Source organism: Micropterus dolomieu, linkage group LG09, assembly GCF_021292245.1.
Source record: "Micropterus dolomieu isolate WLL.071019.BEF.003 ecotype Adirondacks linkage group LG09, ASM2129224v1, whole genome shotgun sequence".
Lineage (NCBI taxonomy): Eukaryota > Metazoa > Chordata > Actinopteri > Centrarchiformes > Centrarchidae > Micropterus > Micropterus dolomieu.
In genome coordinates this window covers 4685957-4702794 of record NC_060158.1, presented here as the reverse complement: position 1 = coordinate 4702794, position 16838 = coordinate 4685957, and the positions used below count along the sequence as shown (strand labels likewise).

The following is a 16838-nucleotide window of genomic DNA, read 5'->3' as shown; positions in this document are numbered from 1 at the left end:
ATATGGTAAAACACCTGCAGCTCATCATTCACTATCTATGACCTTTAGAGGATCCAGCAGATACAAGTGTCATCATTTGGCCACCACACACCAATTTATTGTCTTTTTTAAAAAATGTCATTGGATTTTGTCTTAACTGAATGTTATCAATTAACTTATGAGAGAAAATATAAAACGTTTCTATCTGGTATCCATTTTAGATACTGGGATGCACATCAACAGCAGACCATCCATTTGCAGACCAAAGAGACCAAAATCAGTTTGTGTGGTCTCACCGGATTATTGATTGCTCAAATGTCACCTAAATCCTCAGGGAATACATTCAAATGAACAGCGGAAAGGCTGTTTGGCCAAAGAGCAGATTTAATTAACTTTGAGAGCTGGAAAGGATTAAAAACATCAGATTTCACAGAGTAAGATGACGATTCAGCCAATGAATGTAAAGAAGACGAATAAAGTAGGTGGATATTATAGGGTACAGACAGGTGCCGGACTGGGTGGATGTCTGCTTGATGAAAACCTTGGAGGTTGGAAAGGTGCCTCATGAAATATTTATGGGCATGCAATATTCAGTGTGGAGACTTCCCTTCACAAGAAATTATTTTTTAAAAGTGTCAATGTAGAAACCACAAGTCAGTTTGAATACCTGAATTTCTGGTGAGTTGCAACAATTAATTAACTATTGCAACATGTTTTAAATGTACATACATCCCAAACGGCCACTTAAATATTGGTTGGGATTAGTGCAGTGGATATGATCACAATAAATGTGCCATAGATACTATAACACATATTGTTGTTTGTAATTATCATATAAACCTACAAAAAGCACAAATTACTTCAAAAACAGCAAAGACATATAAAACCAAGGTTTGTAAAGAAGAAAACAAGAACGGATACATAGATAAGAATAGTGCAGTTTAAAGGAAAAGCAACTCCCTCGAAAGCTCCCGTCTTACTGTGTGTGAACTGATTTGTTCTAATTTAATTGAAATATTCTGTGAGCATCTTCTGTCCTAATCCTGAGGCCTCATCTTGGAGAGGGTCAAAGATCTAGTTACAGTAAAGTATATACTGTTACTATAGTGTAGTTTATGTTTTGTGCTTATGTGTTGCATCTTCCTAAATTAATTTGCATTAACTCAAACTGCCCAATTGCAAACCTGGGACAGCAGGCATTTTTTCATTTTGGACAGAGGTTGGGAGAAATGACCAGTTAATGGGTGGGCCCATTATTGCCCTTAGGCCCAGTTAATCCGACCATGATGACCACAAGCATTGACCTTCTCACTCTCGGTGGATTCCCTGTCAAACAAGATGGTCTTTTACAGGAATAAATTAACTTGGCAGAGGAAAAAAAAAATTGGCTGGTCCTCCAACTCATTAGTTGTTCTCAGGATATCATTTCCTTAAAAGACGTCATGATTCATCTCATGGCTCATTGGTTCAGGTCAAGGCTTGAACAGGAGTGTTTGTAGAGAAAATTAATGGCAAATGTTCACGACATTGGTCAAAACAATGTGCTTCCATTTCACCTCTATCTTCTTGCTTACATAGTTTTGTTTCCTTACTTCTGGCATCCGATTAATATTTCTGCACACAGTGACCACAACATCTGACCTGCAAACTGTAAATATGATGTACAATCAGTCAGATGTTGTGGTCAGAATTTTTACTGATGATCTGAGACCATCAGCTTCACATATATAATGCAAAATGTAAAATACATCATCCTGAGCTTCTCAGCATTTTCAAATCTTCATTTCATTTCCCATTCATGTTTCTCTCTCGTCGTCTCATTGGTCCTGTGCAGCCAACGTCCCTTTGGCTAAAACGAATCCCGAGAAGTGCAGTCTAGGCTAATATTATCTGACCTCGCTCTGATATTGATGTACCAAGGGCAGTGGATCACCTGAGGCCTGCAGGTCTCTATACTGTCTCAAATAACAGCAGCGCATTCTGCCGCATCAGCAGTGAGTCTCCTTATCACCGACAGCTGTGTTACAGACATCAGCAGAAACGCACCAGAAACAGTGGCCTAAATTCTACCGCTGTGACCCAGCTTGACCTGCCAGATATTTCAATCAAGTGTTTAATACACTTTGACCTTCACTGACTTCGTATTGCTTTCCAGTAAATAAACTGTAGAACAAAAGTGTAGTTTGACACCCAGAAATCTCCTAGTCAAGTAACCATGCTGTCTTCTGATAGACTTGCCACTCATCCCTCCCATTGCATGCTGGGATGGACTGCAGCTCACACGACCCTGAACAGGATGAGCAGTTTAGAAGGACCATCTTATATATAAAAGTCCCTCCTGTCGCTTCACTTTGGAGAAACTGACTTCCTGATACCAGGATCAATCTGCCTTATATACGATACAAAATCAAGCAGTGCTCAGACGCAAACACACACACACACACACACATAAAAACATTTTGGAAATGTACTACATATTTATAAAGTTGAATTGGATAATGAATGTAGGGCAGGGGAGTCATGAAAAAGAAAGCATAAAAAAGTTAAAAAAGTTAGGTTTAAAGTTACCGATATATATATATATAAAAGAGAATCCAAATTAATATATATAATGAATGATTAAATTTATAAATAATTCTACCATATATTGATCCGATGTAGGATCTATATATGTATATATATTTATATAAGTATATATATATTTATTTATAACTTTAAACCTAACTTTTTACCCAAGTAAACTTTTCTTTCTTTTCATGACTCCCCTGCCCTACATTCATTATCCAATTCATCGTGGGGGGTCTATAACCCTTTATACATATGTAGTACATTTCCAAAATGTTGTCATTCATGTTGGTAAGGATCTTCAAGTTTTAAAGTGGTTTTTCGTTTTAAACTTGAATCTCTATTTACAAAAAATAATATTATGTAAACAACCAATTTAGCGGCAGTCGTGTTGATTTCAGTATAAATATGTTGAGTAATCTTGTGTGGCTGCATGTTGGGTGTATGTATGTGTGTCTGAGCATGAGTTCACTGTCTGAAACCTGATATAATTGTTTACGCATATGTGCGTCACTGACCCTGTCTTCCATTAGCATTTCAGTTTTATTGCCTCTGTATGCCGGCTGTAATTATTGAAAATCTCATTATGAGCTCAGATTTCATATTTATTATGTATCTCTCTCTTTGTCTGTGTCCCCCCCGTGCTCCTTTAATTTCCACATTCGTCTCCATCTCCTGTTTGATTTCTCCTTTCTTCTTCTTGTCCTTTTCTTCCTCCTGACATTTTCTCCTACTGTTCTTCCCCTTCTTATCCCACTGCAGGAAAAGCAAGTAACAGGTTATCTCCTCTTCTCCTTGGCCACTGCTGTCATCGGCTCTCTGCAGTTTGGTTACAACACAGGAGTCATCAATGCTCCAGAGCAGGTTGGTGATTAGTTGGCTAAAGCTGAAGCTGCTCACAGTTTCCACCTTAGCTTCTCCAGATGTCAATAACAGGTATTTGTAACGGTAAACATCTACAAAGCCTGTGTTGTGAATCCACAGAGATCTTTAACCCAGCTGGCGTATCATGCTTGACAAAACAAACCAAAGCAATAAGAGAGAATTTGTTGCGAGTCCTCGGTTACTGTAGTTTGAATGTTGCTCTTATCTCTTAATCCTTAAAGGCCCGATTGTGGAGAAGCAGCTATACTTTACACCAAAATTTGATTTGGCCTGTCTGCGGTGTCTCAATTAGTTCAAATAGGAGAGTCACCTCTACTTCAGGATATGAGTGGATTAAAACATGAAAATCTTAATGCAGTGCTGCCTTAAATTTGATTATTTTAGTACAAATACTGTGAATATTTCATACATATCAAGTTAAGACTGGCTGTTGCATTTTGTAAAATTCATTGTCATGTCCATTAAGTATTAGTTTAGCTTAGCAAAAACAGTGGACTGGAAGCAGGGAAAACAGCTAGCCTATCTGAAATATGGAGACACACTAAAGAATAAAGAATTACATCCTCTATTTTTTTTGTGTGTTTTTGTCAGATTAAACAAACAAGAAACAGTTTGTTAAATAGTTAGCTACAGAGAGCTAGGACCCATTTTTAAGTTCTGGACACAGCCAGTCTAGCTGTTTCCCCTGCTTTCAGTCGTTATACTAACCTAAGCTGATCACCTTCCGGCTCTAGCTCTGCAGGCGCAAGAGTGGTATTAATCTTACCAAACCCTCAGAGAGAAAGAGATTAAGTATATCCAGTGGCCCAAAACAATGAACTATTCCTTTAACTGACCTATACTAAAAATATTTCAAGATTAACAACAGGCAAGACAGCAGCATCAGCCCATTTCTACTCTGAAGTTTGTTGAATTGGTTCCAGCTACTTCTGAGCTTTTTCTTCTTTTCCCTTCATCTATTAATTCACCTGTCCCTGCCATCAGAAACTACGATCTTTCTTCAATGATACCTGGGTTGAGCGTTATGGCGAACCCATCAGCCCGGGGGTCTGTACCATCGTCTGGAGTGTCGCCGTCGCCATCTTTAGCGTGGGCGGCATGGTGGGCTCCTTCAGCGTGGGCGTAATGGCAAACAGATTTGGCAGGTAGGAATTACATTTGTGGGAAATAACAAGCCGAGATTTAAACTTTTGTTTCTCTTATCATCTTTAATGAGAAACTAAACCTGCTCTTGTCAGTCATGTTGTCTGTATAATGCACAGGTATGTCTATCTGGGTGTTTCTTTGGACATATTCATTGTCAATATCAAATGTCTTCGCTTTGAGTGTTATGCTTTTCCTTTAATGGCTCGGTGTGTTCCTGTGTGGTGTAGCTGAACTGTCACAAGACATTACACTTAATGGAGTTCACGAAGCGTGTCTGTCTTTAGCCGACTGCTCAGCTCTACTGTTCCTCCATTTGCCTTTGTGATATAACCTGCACATCAGACCATGTTCCTTTTTTTCTTTCTGGGGTCAGACTGACCACTTTTCACACTTACAATGCTACTAAATTGTCAAATTTTTCAGATTAAAGAAATATTTCAAAAGAATACTTTAATTCCTGTTAATCATTTTTTAAAAACAAGCACGATATAGTAATAATAAGTCAGCTTAAGATGTGTTGATAGTCATATTTTTTAAATTTTGAGAGTTGGGGGAGCTGTTTCCCCCTGCTTCCAGCCTTTATGCTAAACAAAACGCCTCGTGCCATCTCCATACTTAACCCACAGACTTAAGATTGGTATTGGTCTTCTCAAATAATTCTCACAAAGATAGCAAATAAGCACACATTGAAGTATTTATTCAAACATATTTAGCTAATAAAATCCAAGATTCCAAGAATCCATATTGATTATTGATGCTATCCTTATTATGATACACAAGGACATGCACTCACGTGTAAACTCCATTATGTTTGCACTGTAAAACTGGAAAAACATCCTTCTGTCAGTGAACTAATTAGACAGGAAAGCGCCTGACCTTCACATACACTCAGGCAGGTCAATCAGTCCAGATAGTTCTGGTCACTAATTTCTCAGTTAATCAATAAGCTTGTCCATTTTTCTTCAACCACAAACCACTCAGCTTTTCTCTCCACACTGAAATACTTTCCTCTTTTCTTAGTAAAAGGAACAACAATGAAGCAAAAATTTTATCTAATTGTAATTGTATTTCTCTATAGAGAAAAATAATACTACTATTTGTAGAGAAAGAACAATGTGGCAGATATTTACATCTGCATTACTCCGGTGTGTGTTGCGCAGACGTATTGCAACAGAAGAGAATATTGTGTACATAAATATATAAATTGACAAAATATAAAAATATAGATTAACAATTAAGAAATATGAGCAGTATGCCAGGTTTGTGCGTGATATGAAATTAAATATTTACAATTATTCATTATTCAAACTGCCATGTTGTATGTCTAGAAATTCTGTACAATCAGCTGTTCACATATCTCTCTATCCTCACCCTTCCCCTCCTCCTCAGGCGTCGCTCTATGTTCCTTGTAAACATTCTGGCTGTGATTGGCGGCCTCCTCATGGGCTTCTCCACCATCTGCTCCTCCTATGAGATGGTGATCGCCGGTCGCCTGGTCATCGGCCTGTTCTGCGGTCTCTTTACCGGCCTGACTCCCATGTATGTGGGCGAGGTGTCACCCACTCCCCTCCGAGGAGCCTTCGGCACTCTTCATCAGCTCGGTGTGGTGGTGGGCATCTTGATCGCTCAGGTCAGCAGAACGCTTCCTAACAAACCTCAGATTTATTTCAAGATCTTGATGTATGATATAGTTACAGTTCCTTGGTGGTTTACTGTAAATCTAACCCAGCTGTTGTGGTCCTTGATATTCAGATCTTTGGTCTGGAGGGTCTGCTGGGCTCAGCAAAGCTGTGGCCCCTGCTGCTGGCCCTCACTGTGGTTCCTGCTGTGCTGCAGTGCATACTGCTGCCCTTCTGTCCCGAGAGTCCTCGCTTCCTGCTCATCAACCTTAAACAAGAGGAGCAGGCACGCAAAGGTATGCACAAATACTGCTACAATACTACTGCTTCTAGTCACACAATTACTATTGTTACTATTACTGTTACTATTGTTATTACTGTTATACCTCTGCCATTCCTGCTGCTATTCCTGCTGTAACTACTGACAGTACTTCTGGTTTTGCATTATCTATTGTTACCCATTCTGACAGTACGACATTACTACTGTGCAACTGCTACTAACACGGTTACTACAATTACAGACACCACTACTGCAGTCATTACTGACACTGCTGCTACTATCACCACTACTACCTGTGCTACTACTGTTTCTATTACTACTGCAACTACTGTTGTCACTGTCATTCATACTGTCAATCCAACTACTGGTACTACAACTACACATATGACTACACTCACAACTAGCACCAAGACTACAACTACTACTAACGTTACTGCTTTTTCACCTGCCGCTTTACTATGGCGACTACTGTCATGACTATAATGCCACTACAGCTACAGGCATTGCTTATGCTGACGACTCACCACTAATACCAATTTTACTATTGCACTACTGCTTCTGCTGCTGCTATAACTACTTCAACTACTGACACTCTACAAGTAATTACTTTTACTGCTTCTACTGCTTCTACTATCAGTACTACCACTGCTTATAAGGTGTTACTTCTATTGTCACCACTTGTTATATCAATTCAACTACTGTTACTACAATACTACAACCTCTGCTACTACTTCTGCTAGTATAGTGCAAATACTAACACCGCTACTTATGTTAGTACTGCAAATAAAATGCTGATACTTCTGCTGCTTGAATTGCTACATTACTGGTGCTACTTCAGTTATATAAGTTGCTATAGCTACGGATATAGAGAAATACTGAAGAGTACTAGCAGTGAGCAGTTGAGAAGAAAAACGTGAGAGCAAAAAACAAGTACAAAGAAAACTTAGGAGAGAAAGAGATGTGCTGAGAGAAAAAGAGCCTATAAAAGTGAGACAAAACATAAGTGAAATATCAAGGAGAAAGAAAGGAAATGAGACAGAGAGACATCAGTAGTTAGAGATACACAGGGAGGAGATCGGGACGATGTTGTAGCCTGGAGAGAAGAGTGCTTGAACAGGCAGATGGTTTTGGCATCTGTTCAACACGTGGCTTGTCAGGGTTGACTCTGGGGCACTGACCCACTTCTCCTTCACACCTCTCGCCTGACACAAAGAAAAACAAACACAAGGCTTAGGCTCCACAGTTAGAGCTGCATCATAGTTTCTGTGACTGTGTGGTGTTTGTGGTGTCTGGTGTAGCAGCGTGCACTGCTTCCTGCCACATGGTCTTTCCTGATACTACCACTGGAGAGAGCGTTAGCTTTTCAAATTCTACTCAATGGAGAGCTGTCAAGAAACGATGGGAGGTAGAGAGGGAAGAGGACATGCAACAAGGGTTCCCACCTGAACTCCAACCAGCAATATTGCAATGACACAGTCAGTCACAGTCAGTTTTAAATCACTAGGCTGCAAGTACTATAGTAGTACCATTAAATATTCAAAATACAATATTTGACCCAGCTATCCTTTCAAAATGATTAATAGGTAATTTATTACACTGATAAGCTAAAGTGAAATGTTTACATGAGAACAGTTTGTACATTTTACATGCTTTGAAACCAAAATGGCCGTAGAGGTACCACAAAATAACCATAACATGGGGTCCACCTTCTACCAGTTTTGTGTCCAGAGCTTTCAATCTAATCTCGTGGTCTTCATCAATGTCACATAAATGGCTTTCAGGGTTACAGTGAAAAAAGGGAGTCAGTTGACTATTTTATCAAGCTATTTTCAAGATCAAGAATTACAATCCAACCCCAGTTTTTTTTTATATATATGACCAAACTGTAAAAGATGTAACCTTATTTGTGGTCTCCCACTGTTTTCTGTTTACACCAATGTGTTGACTCAGCATCACCAACCTTTTTGAACTGCCGAGTATTTTTGTGTCCTCTGCCTTTGTGTTTGCACGCAAAAGCAACAACACTCCACCTCCATCAAAGACACATTGTGTTTCTGTTCTGTTGACAGCACTGGTGCGTCTGCGTGGCAGTGAGGATGTGAGTAAAGACCTGCAGGAGATGAAGGAGGAGAGCGCTAAGATGGCCATGGAGAAGAAGGTGACAATCCCTGAGCTATTCCGCTCGGCAGCGTATCGTCAGCCCCTCCTCATTGCCGTCATGCTGCAACTCTCCCAGCAGCTTTCAGGAATCAATGCTGTGAGTCAGCAACAGGCAGCATGTCCACACACACACACACAGACAGCTACATGCGATTACATGCTTTTACTCCCGTATATTGATTTGCTTTTCACTTGAATCCCTATTAGTTGTTACCCTGGCGGCATCTAATCATTACGTGGTCTAGAATTTAAAAAATACACAATATATCTAACTTGTCCACTGCATACACTACATATTAGAGTTAAGGAAATAATCTCACCTATTTCAATAGTATCATTATAACACAAACTAAATCCAAACCAAATATATTATAAACATATTAAATCTAAAAATTGAACTACCGAAACCAAATCTTGTTACATTTGAATGTTCATATTGCCGATCTTCCGATTAACAAGCAACCCGGCTCTATACATAACTATATAACACAGCTAAGTCAGTGAGTAGAGAGAGACTGGGGTTCTAAAATAACTCAAACTAAAGACAAGCTCTATTTAGTGAGAGTAAAAAAGGTCACTTTGGTCCCTGACGAAGCAAATGTCAGCTACATCCTCCCATTTTAGTAGATTCTAGGTGAGCATGATTAAATGATTGGACATGCTATGGAGTGTCAGGTAAAAAAAAGTATATGAAAGTTGCAGGTGGTCCAGAAAGAAATAAACTTACATGTTTACTTATACAAAATGTAAATTATAAACCCCCCCCCCCCCCTTTCTTTTCCATCCTGTCTGTATTTAGGTGTTCTACTACTCGACTGGGATCTTTGAGTCAGCCGGTGTAAAAAAGCCCATCTACGCCACCATCGGCGCCGGCATTGTCAACACCATCTTCACAATCGTTTCTGTGAGTGACATCACTGTGTTTGTCTTTGGTCCTTCATGTGTTTGTGGGCATTTAGCAGCACATAACTCCTTCCCGTGTCTACCATCCAGCTCTTCCTGGTGGAGAGGGCAGGACGAAGGACTCTGCACCTCTTGGGATTAGGTGGAATGGCGTTCAGCGCTCTGATCATGACCATCTCCCTCCTGCTGGTGAGTTCAGCACTATCACAAGATTGAAGAGGGATTGACTAAAGAACAGTTGAGTAAAGTTGAGCAAGTTATTCTCTCCCCACCCTCAATATCCAAAGCATGTTTAATTTAACAAGGCATCTAAACCAAACTATATGCATAAAATACATGTATATAAAATACTATTTATTCTGCAATGTGGGTGTTATCGGTTAATTCGCTTATAAAGAACACGATCAGATTTCATTTCTTGTCATTATTAAAGGTTATAAATATACTTAAATGTCAGTGAGTGTTGTGTATTCACAAACAGATGCTCTAACAAACCATAAGATAAACATTCAATAAAAAAAATCTGTCAATCAGTGTGATATAGTAAATGTCATTGTCTGATTTTTTCATCTCCCTTTTCTCCGTCAATCTGAGCAGAAGGACATTCCAGCTATGAGCTACATAGCCATCTTTGCTATCATGCTATTTGTGGCTATGTTTGAGATGGGCCCCGGTCCAATCCCATGGTTCATTGTGGCCGAGCTGTTCTCCCAGGGGCCCCGCCCGGCAGCCATGGCTGTGGCTGGCTGCTGCAATTGGACGGCCAACTTCCTGGTTGGAATGAGCTTTCCCAAACTAGTGGTAAGGGACGGGTTTGACATGGTTTAGGGTTTAGTTCGTTGTTCTCTTATTTTCTTTATATTATTTGTCTTTTGCTTTAACTTTTTTTGTTCTGCTGTTTTGTTGGTTTGATTTTGCCTTTTTTAATCTTACATCTTATAAAATCTTTCCATTAGATCACATTTTTTCTTCCCTTTTTCTTGTATTATAGTAATTCTTACAGATCATATCCAGTTAACATGAGAAGTTTGAACATGTAAAATTTATTGTTTCTATATAATTCTGACTCCTCTCCTCTCATGTCTTCTCAGGAGTGGTGTGGACCTTGGGTCTTCCTCATCTTCACAGCCTTCCTCATCCTCTTTTTCATCTTCACCTACATTAAAGTCCCAGAGACGAAGGGAAAGACCTTCGACGAGATCGCCTGCAGTTTCGGCAACGCCCCGCCTCCCACCTCCTCATCTGTTGAGACCCCTCCTGCCAGCGCCAGCACCGCCGTGACGCTTCCCGCCTCACCAGTCAAGGAGAAGGTCCCACTGGTAGAGGCGGCAGCAGCAGTTCCACCTTCCGCATCTGAAAGCACGCCCCTTGAAGATAAATCTAACTTGACAGTGCAGGACAGTGTGTAGAGCAGCTGTAGATATGTAGGTAGTAATGGGTGAAGGGTAAATTGTAGTTAATTATTACACAACAATGGAACAATAGAAGCTATGTCATTTTATAATACACTTACTGTACAATAGCCTTATCAATTTAAAGGCTTTTACCTTTAAAAAGTCATACTTTCTGCTTTTAAGGTTACTCCTTAGACATTTTATTTTTCTGTGACATTTCTTGCAATTCTTTCTTTTAAAACCTCCCTTAACTGTGAAAGGGAAGCAATTGCTATACAATACTACGGTTTAAATCTACTGTACATTCCTAGGAGATCAGGTCCATGTAGTGTGAAGTAGGTGACGTGGATTGCGAAGATGCATTTTTTAATTTATTCACGTATTCCTTATAGTGGATATTTTTCGTGCAATATAACTTTGTAGCTGTAGTAGTTTTGTCTAGTAATATTTAATAATATTAATTTCTCAATTTTTTTTGGAAATGTTCTCAAATCACGCTGAGGTCTGAGAAGGGATCCTTTTTGAGCTCTGCCTTCAGCTGTTGAATATGAGCTGAAAAACTGGAGAGCTTTTTTGCAATGCCAAAGTACTGAACTTTAATTACCACTGGGTGAACATGTGACCTCAAATGTGTTTCTTGTGGTAGTTAAATGGGGAAATTAGCAGCAGCCACAGGTCATGCAAAGTTTATTAAATCTGAAAGCCAATTTGGTGGTTAAAGCAATAATCCCAAGTTTATTCAACTTTCATTAGCGCCACCTTTGTCTTGTCCTGCTTGTTCCAAACAGACAAAATTTCCTGTTTACGTGATAATTTTGTTGTTTTATTCAGATTAATTTATTGGCACATATATAGAGGTATAAATATATTAATTAAATCTTGTGGATTATTGCTTTACTGGGGTGTCTTTTATATTGGAAAATGGTAAAATCTTGACTGTGGCTTATGGTATTTAGGACTTGCTAATCGCTGTGGCCTGTGGACAAAAACATGTTGAATTGGTTTCCACATGGAATGTGCAATGTATATTTTTTTTGGTTGAAAGAGAAAATTATTCCCATAGAAATAGATTTTTGTATAACATATAGATAATATAGATATGTAAGTATATAGCTAGATTATAAAATTTAGAATCATAATGCTTTCCAGACTAGCCAGAGAAATGAAAAGTTAAATGAGTCTGCAGTGAGCTTTTCCTCCTGTCGTGGAGTAAATCTACAATTGACTGAGAGTTAAACACCATAAATCTCATTTGTTGCTCTCTATTTAGATGCACTTTGTTAACCAGATAAGCAGCAAAGTGAGCATTAGCACCACAATCACTGATATAGAAGCCATTAAGCTGAGAAGTGCTTTACATCAAATTAACAGAATGATAATTAAAAACTATTTTTACATGAGTGATTGCGCATGTCTGGTCAAGTTGTTATTAGAATAGATAAGAGTTCTAGAAAATGTGCAATCAAAAAAGAAACTTGAACCAATAATATATAGGCGCTGATAATGAATAGAGGCAACTAAAGGGGGAAGTGCTAATGTTGTATGAACAACGGGTAAACAACGTTTTAGTGGAAGTCCTGAATGGTTCCTGTTATTTGATTAGAATAACCAATTTTTTTATCATTTCATATTTTCCCAAAGGGGGAGAAATGACTTCGTTGACTACTCACTTGTGTTGACTTCTATAATGATTTGAGAAAATAATTTGGGAATTAGTTTTAGTCCGGTTAAGCCAGTTTTTCTTTAAAATGGAAATAACATTTTGGAGTGAAAGCTTCAGATGTGCTAACACGTTCCATATGTGCTAACATGACATCTTGTTGTGATCCAACATGAAGAACGTTTTAAAGCTTTAAAAATCCTTTATGACATTTAAAGCCCAAATGCACTGAACACAACTTTTGAGTCCCAAATAATCAGCTGAACTCTGCTCACATGATAATTGCACTTTTCAATCCTGCCAAGAGCAGTAGCAGAAACTATATCTTCCAACATGGAAATACCTATTTATACCTACCTATACATACAAAAACATACTCGTTTGTCAAAATCAAAATCAGCCCAGTGTGTTTCTGGCTTTATTTGTCGGGTCCAAACTCTATCTACATTGTGACACTTTGTCTGAAAGGTTAGCTATGTTGTCAGCCTTTACAGATGTTGTACAGTATTTGGTGTATAAGTACATTACACAAAGTATATTTTCTATTTTATGTAGTGACTGTGTGAATTACTGTCTTTGAAAAAGCTTTGAAAATTACTTTTTCAATTACAGTAATTCATGCTGCACTTTGAGAACATATTTATTTATTTATGTATTATTTATTTCTTGGCTACACTGGAAAGATATTTATCTTAACAAGTGATTTACACTGAAGTGTAACATTTGATTCGAGTGGTATCTGCCTTGTTTTAAAATACTGACTGATAAGCTGATTTGAAAACATGAAAATATGTCACTCTGCTGACATTTTTTACTTGTCTTACTAAGCCTGGAAGGGTCAGAGTTTGTTAAGATGAACATTTCTTACAGTGAGGGGATAGATTATTGTCGGAGTCATGGCTTTGCTGTGTATTGCTGTATTTGTGGATGATAGTGACGTACTGTGTTTGCCCTGGGGGAGGTGTGTGGTAGGCTACACTCCCCGCATGGTAGTATTCAGTGTTGTATTCAACTTCTCCTTTAGGGTCCTGCTTCTGTCCGTGGCTAAACCTACACTACTTCTTCAATATGGCACTAAAATTGTCCTTGACCAGACCTGAGTCTAATATGGATTCTGAATACTTTCTATTACTCAGCTTGCCTATTCCGGTTGGCGCTTTGTGAGATCACAATTTGAAATACCTCTGAGATTTGTGCTTGTCGCTATCCTTTTTGTCATCCTGAGCTTTTCTCTGAGAGTAGAAATGAAGAAACCAATTGAGAATTATGTTTTAATTTGGAGTTTTGAGCCGATTCGTCACTTGTGACAAGCAGGGATTTGTTTTTAGTCTGCCACATGTTCAGTTAAGGTGCAGTTCTGTGGCTGATGCCAGCGTGCAATCACACCTACAACTTGTTTTCTCTGTTCAAATCCTTGTGGAAAAGCTAATATAATTTTTTTGTGGGTAAAAATGCCCATTTACAAGTGAACATTAGAGACAATAGAGATTTAGTCATCCTAAATTGGATCTGCAGTTTGGGCAAGTCAAGACAAATCTCCCCCCCATGTACTTTGATGTTTCTCACAAAAAATTAAATGTTCCAAGCTACGTTCAAGCTAACTTGTTTGGTGTGACTGCACTCTAACAGACAGCTGAATTCAGTGTCACAAAAGTATGTGAAAGGATTTGAAACAAATATGTGGACCCAGGTGCACTGCACGCTGCTCCGAACCATAGCCATCTACTTTATGCACATTTATGACTTCGTTCACTGTACAAACATGGAAGAGTAAAAGTATTTATTTGTAAATATGTATTTTTAAAAAGAATACTATTTATATGTGGACTTGCACGGTCATACCTGTGCTGGGATTATTTGTCTTGTGGGGTGCACATGTTCATTTTGTAGAAGAGAGGAACGGGCTCTAGCTGATTCTTATCTGAAAATATGTTTTCAGGTTGCTCTTGAAACTGGGGTAGACAATTTATTTCAAAGCATTTTTTGTTGTATTTGTGGAAATTTTGTTTACATCCCGACAGCAATCAATAAATCAAATGCTCTGACGCAAAGATTAAAGAAATAAAACGGTATTTGTGGCTGTTGCAGGACTGTAATTGGCACCTGCCTGTCTACCTGCATGCACTCTGCACGTCCACTCATTGCACATGAAAATGTGTTTTGGAGGAGTGGCTTTTGAAGGAGGCCTGATGGGAGTTGTTGGGATTTTTTTAGGTCGGACACTTTCTAATTTTAGCAGTTCTTGCTAGTAATAGTCCCTTGGCACATTTTACTCCTTCTCTGTGTGAACACGAGTCATTCACTGACTAACACTACTGTCTCCTCTCTTTCATTTTCATCTCATGTCTTTCTCAATCGCAGCATTGTACTTTTATCTGTGTGTGCCTAATCAGATTGCACTCAGAGCTGGTGATAGTAGTTGAGTTTCATCAGGTTTTTCTGTACTTCTAAAAGTTCTTGGCTATGCTGACGTTGCCATGGCGTTTGCAAAATAGTCAAACAACTGTATTATAAACCAGCTCTGAAATTGTTCATGTATTATTCATGTAGAGTTGAATCTATCAGGAAGAAAAATATCTCATCAACATGCTTTGGCTGCTGTGATCTTAGTTTTGTCTGTTGTTTGTTGATCTGTGTGTTATAAGTGTGTAAATAAATGTACTGACTGTACTGTGTGTTTGAGTATCCTGTACTGTAAGTCGGCGATTTGTGCCTCTCTGCACTTCACGCATTCACAGACTGTTATTTAATGTAGGCCTATGTGTTTGTGAGAAAGTCTTCCTCTGCTACTGTTTGTAGGATGTGTCTGAAATCACTCCCTCTATCACTTAATGATACGCTCTCAACAGGTTGCTCTATCAGGTGCTATGTGGCATAACTGTTATTTACACGCTCAAAAACAACCATTATCTGTATGCTTTGCTGTTTCAGTGCCAGCCAGTGACTTAGAAAGTAATTAATCTAATAATATTTACAGGATGGTGTGATCAACTACAGCCTTGGTGTCTGTAATGTGATGGCTTTTTTAACATTCCTCTGTGCCACAACAGTGATGCACCCCAAATGTTTTTGTTTCACCTGTGTTTATACTGTACCAGATATAATGTTGTTAAGTAAAGTGTTCATCATGTACTAAGACATGGTGTGAATGTGTATTGTAAGTTTTTGTTCTCTCTGAAGGTTTGGTGCATTTTAGTAAAAATGAAACACACCTGATTGCAGCTAGTAATCCTGAAGTAAACATAGGCTACTGTACATTTTGGACAGTTGAACTAGCAATCAACTACCATTATAATGACATTATGTTAAAACTCTATGTCTTTAAAGGGGCGATTTTACACGTCAGGATCAGTGTACTTCAGAACCAAATAGTTGTAAAATGTATTCTGTGGCTCTGGAAGAAGTTTTTGAAGTCTAAAAATATAATGATGGTAATGTGAACTTGGGCTTGGAGCAGAACAGACCAGACAGCATTACAAACTGGAAGCATGTTTGAAAGACATCAGTTTACTACAGTTTAATAAAAGATAATGGAGTTGCATTATCGGAAGTATAGTATCCATCATATTTTGGATCTTGAGCCGGCAGTCAGAATATCTCAACCTCTGCAGGGCCAGTTTAAATCCATCTCACACAAAACATTTTTTTTTTTTTGCAGTCAAGCTTAATATGATAAAAATCAAAGCCAATACTGTGGACTTCAAAAGCAAAACAAGTTCACCATTGATCTTTAAAAGGTAGCTGGTTTTGTGTAAACTGAATGATCACCCTTAGTTCTGAGCATCCAATATTTCTTATGTCAGACAGTGAAGGCCACGTGTCCATCTTCAAATAACAATATGAAAATACATGTGTCCAATCTAGGAACATATCTTTGTGTTGTCTGATGTGTTCCATTTGTCTAAATAAGATGTTCTCAACCAAATGTTTAAATAGCAACACATGTGGAAAACATGTAAACCATCCTCATAAACAAAAATCCATAAAAGACATTGTTTGGCATTGTTTGGCATTTTGGAATTTGAGGGCACTTTGGGGTTTACAACATCTTCCACAACATCTTCCTATGATTTAGCTAAAAGAAAATTCTTTTTGTATTTTGTATGTCCATCAAATTAAAAATAATTATAATCTGTGCACTTATGAATACCTCCCAGCACAGCTCGGTCCGGCCCTGAATGAACCGGGGGGGGGGGGAAAGTGTCCCTCTCTCCGTCCGGCCGCTCCGTCATTCCGTCGCGCCGGAA

The 16838-nt window shown here is 38.6% G+C and overlaps 1 protein-coding gene across 2 annotated transcripts; it reads left to right on the top strand.

Annotated features, from left to right (window-relative positions):
* Window positions 1-326: 326 nt before the first annotated feature.
* Window positions 327-10976, top strand: LOC123976354 (solute carrier family 2, facilitated glucose transporter member 1-like). 2 transcript variants are annotated; one of them, XM_046058460.1, is made up of 10 exons: window positions 327-341; window positions 3313-3408; window positions 4414-4574; window positions 5965-6205; window positions 6328-6490; window positions 8544-8731; window positions 9434-9538; window positions 9628-9726; window positions 10132-10338; window positions 10629-10976. In XM_046058460.1, exons 1-10 carry the CDS (start codon window positions 327-329, stop codon window positions 10944-10946), a joined length of 1593 nt encoding a protein of 530 aa, XP_045914416.1. In that variant the 3' UTR covers window positions 10947-10976. The 2 variants fall into 2 exon arrangements, with proteins under 2 accessions (XP_045914416.1, XP_045914415.1); XM_046058459.1 differs by lacking the exon at window positions 327-341 and adding an exon at window positions 513-536 and having other exon boundaries at window positions 3307-3408.
* Window positions 10977-16838: the final 5862 nt, after the last annotated feature.

Bases quoted from the DNA above. Each gene is read 5' to 3' on its own strand.
- LOC123976354 (XM_046058459.1), top strand. From the start codon at position 513: ATGAAAACCTTGGAGGTTGGAAAG. The intron at 6,206-6,327 runs GTCAGCAGAACG...CTTGATATTCAG, and splicing joins TGGGCATCTTGATCGCTCAG to ATCTTTGGTCTGGAGGGTCT. The intron at 9,727-10,131 runs GTGAGTTCAGCA...CGTCAATCTGAG, and splicing joins TGACCATCTCCCTCCTGCTG to CAGAAGGACATTCCAGCTAT.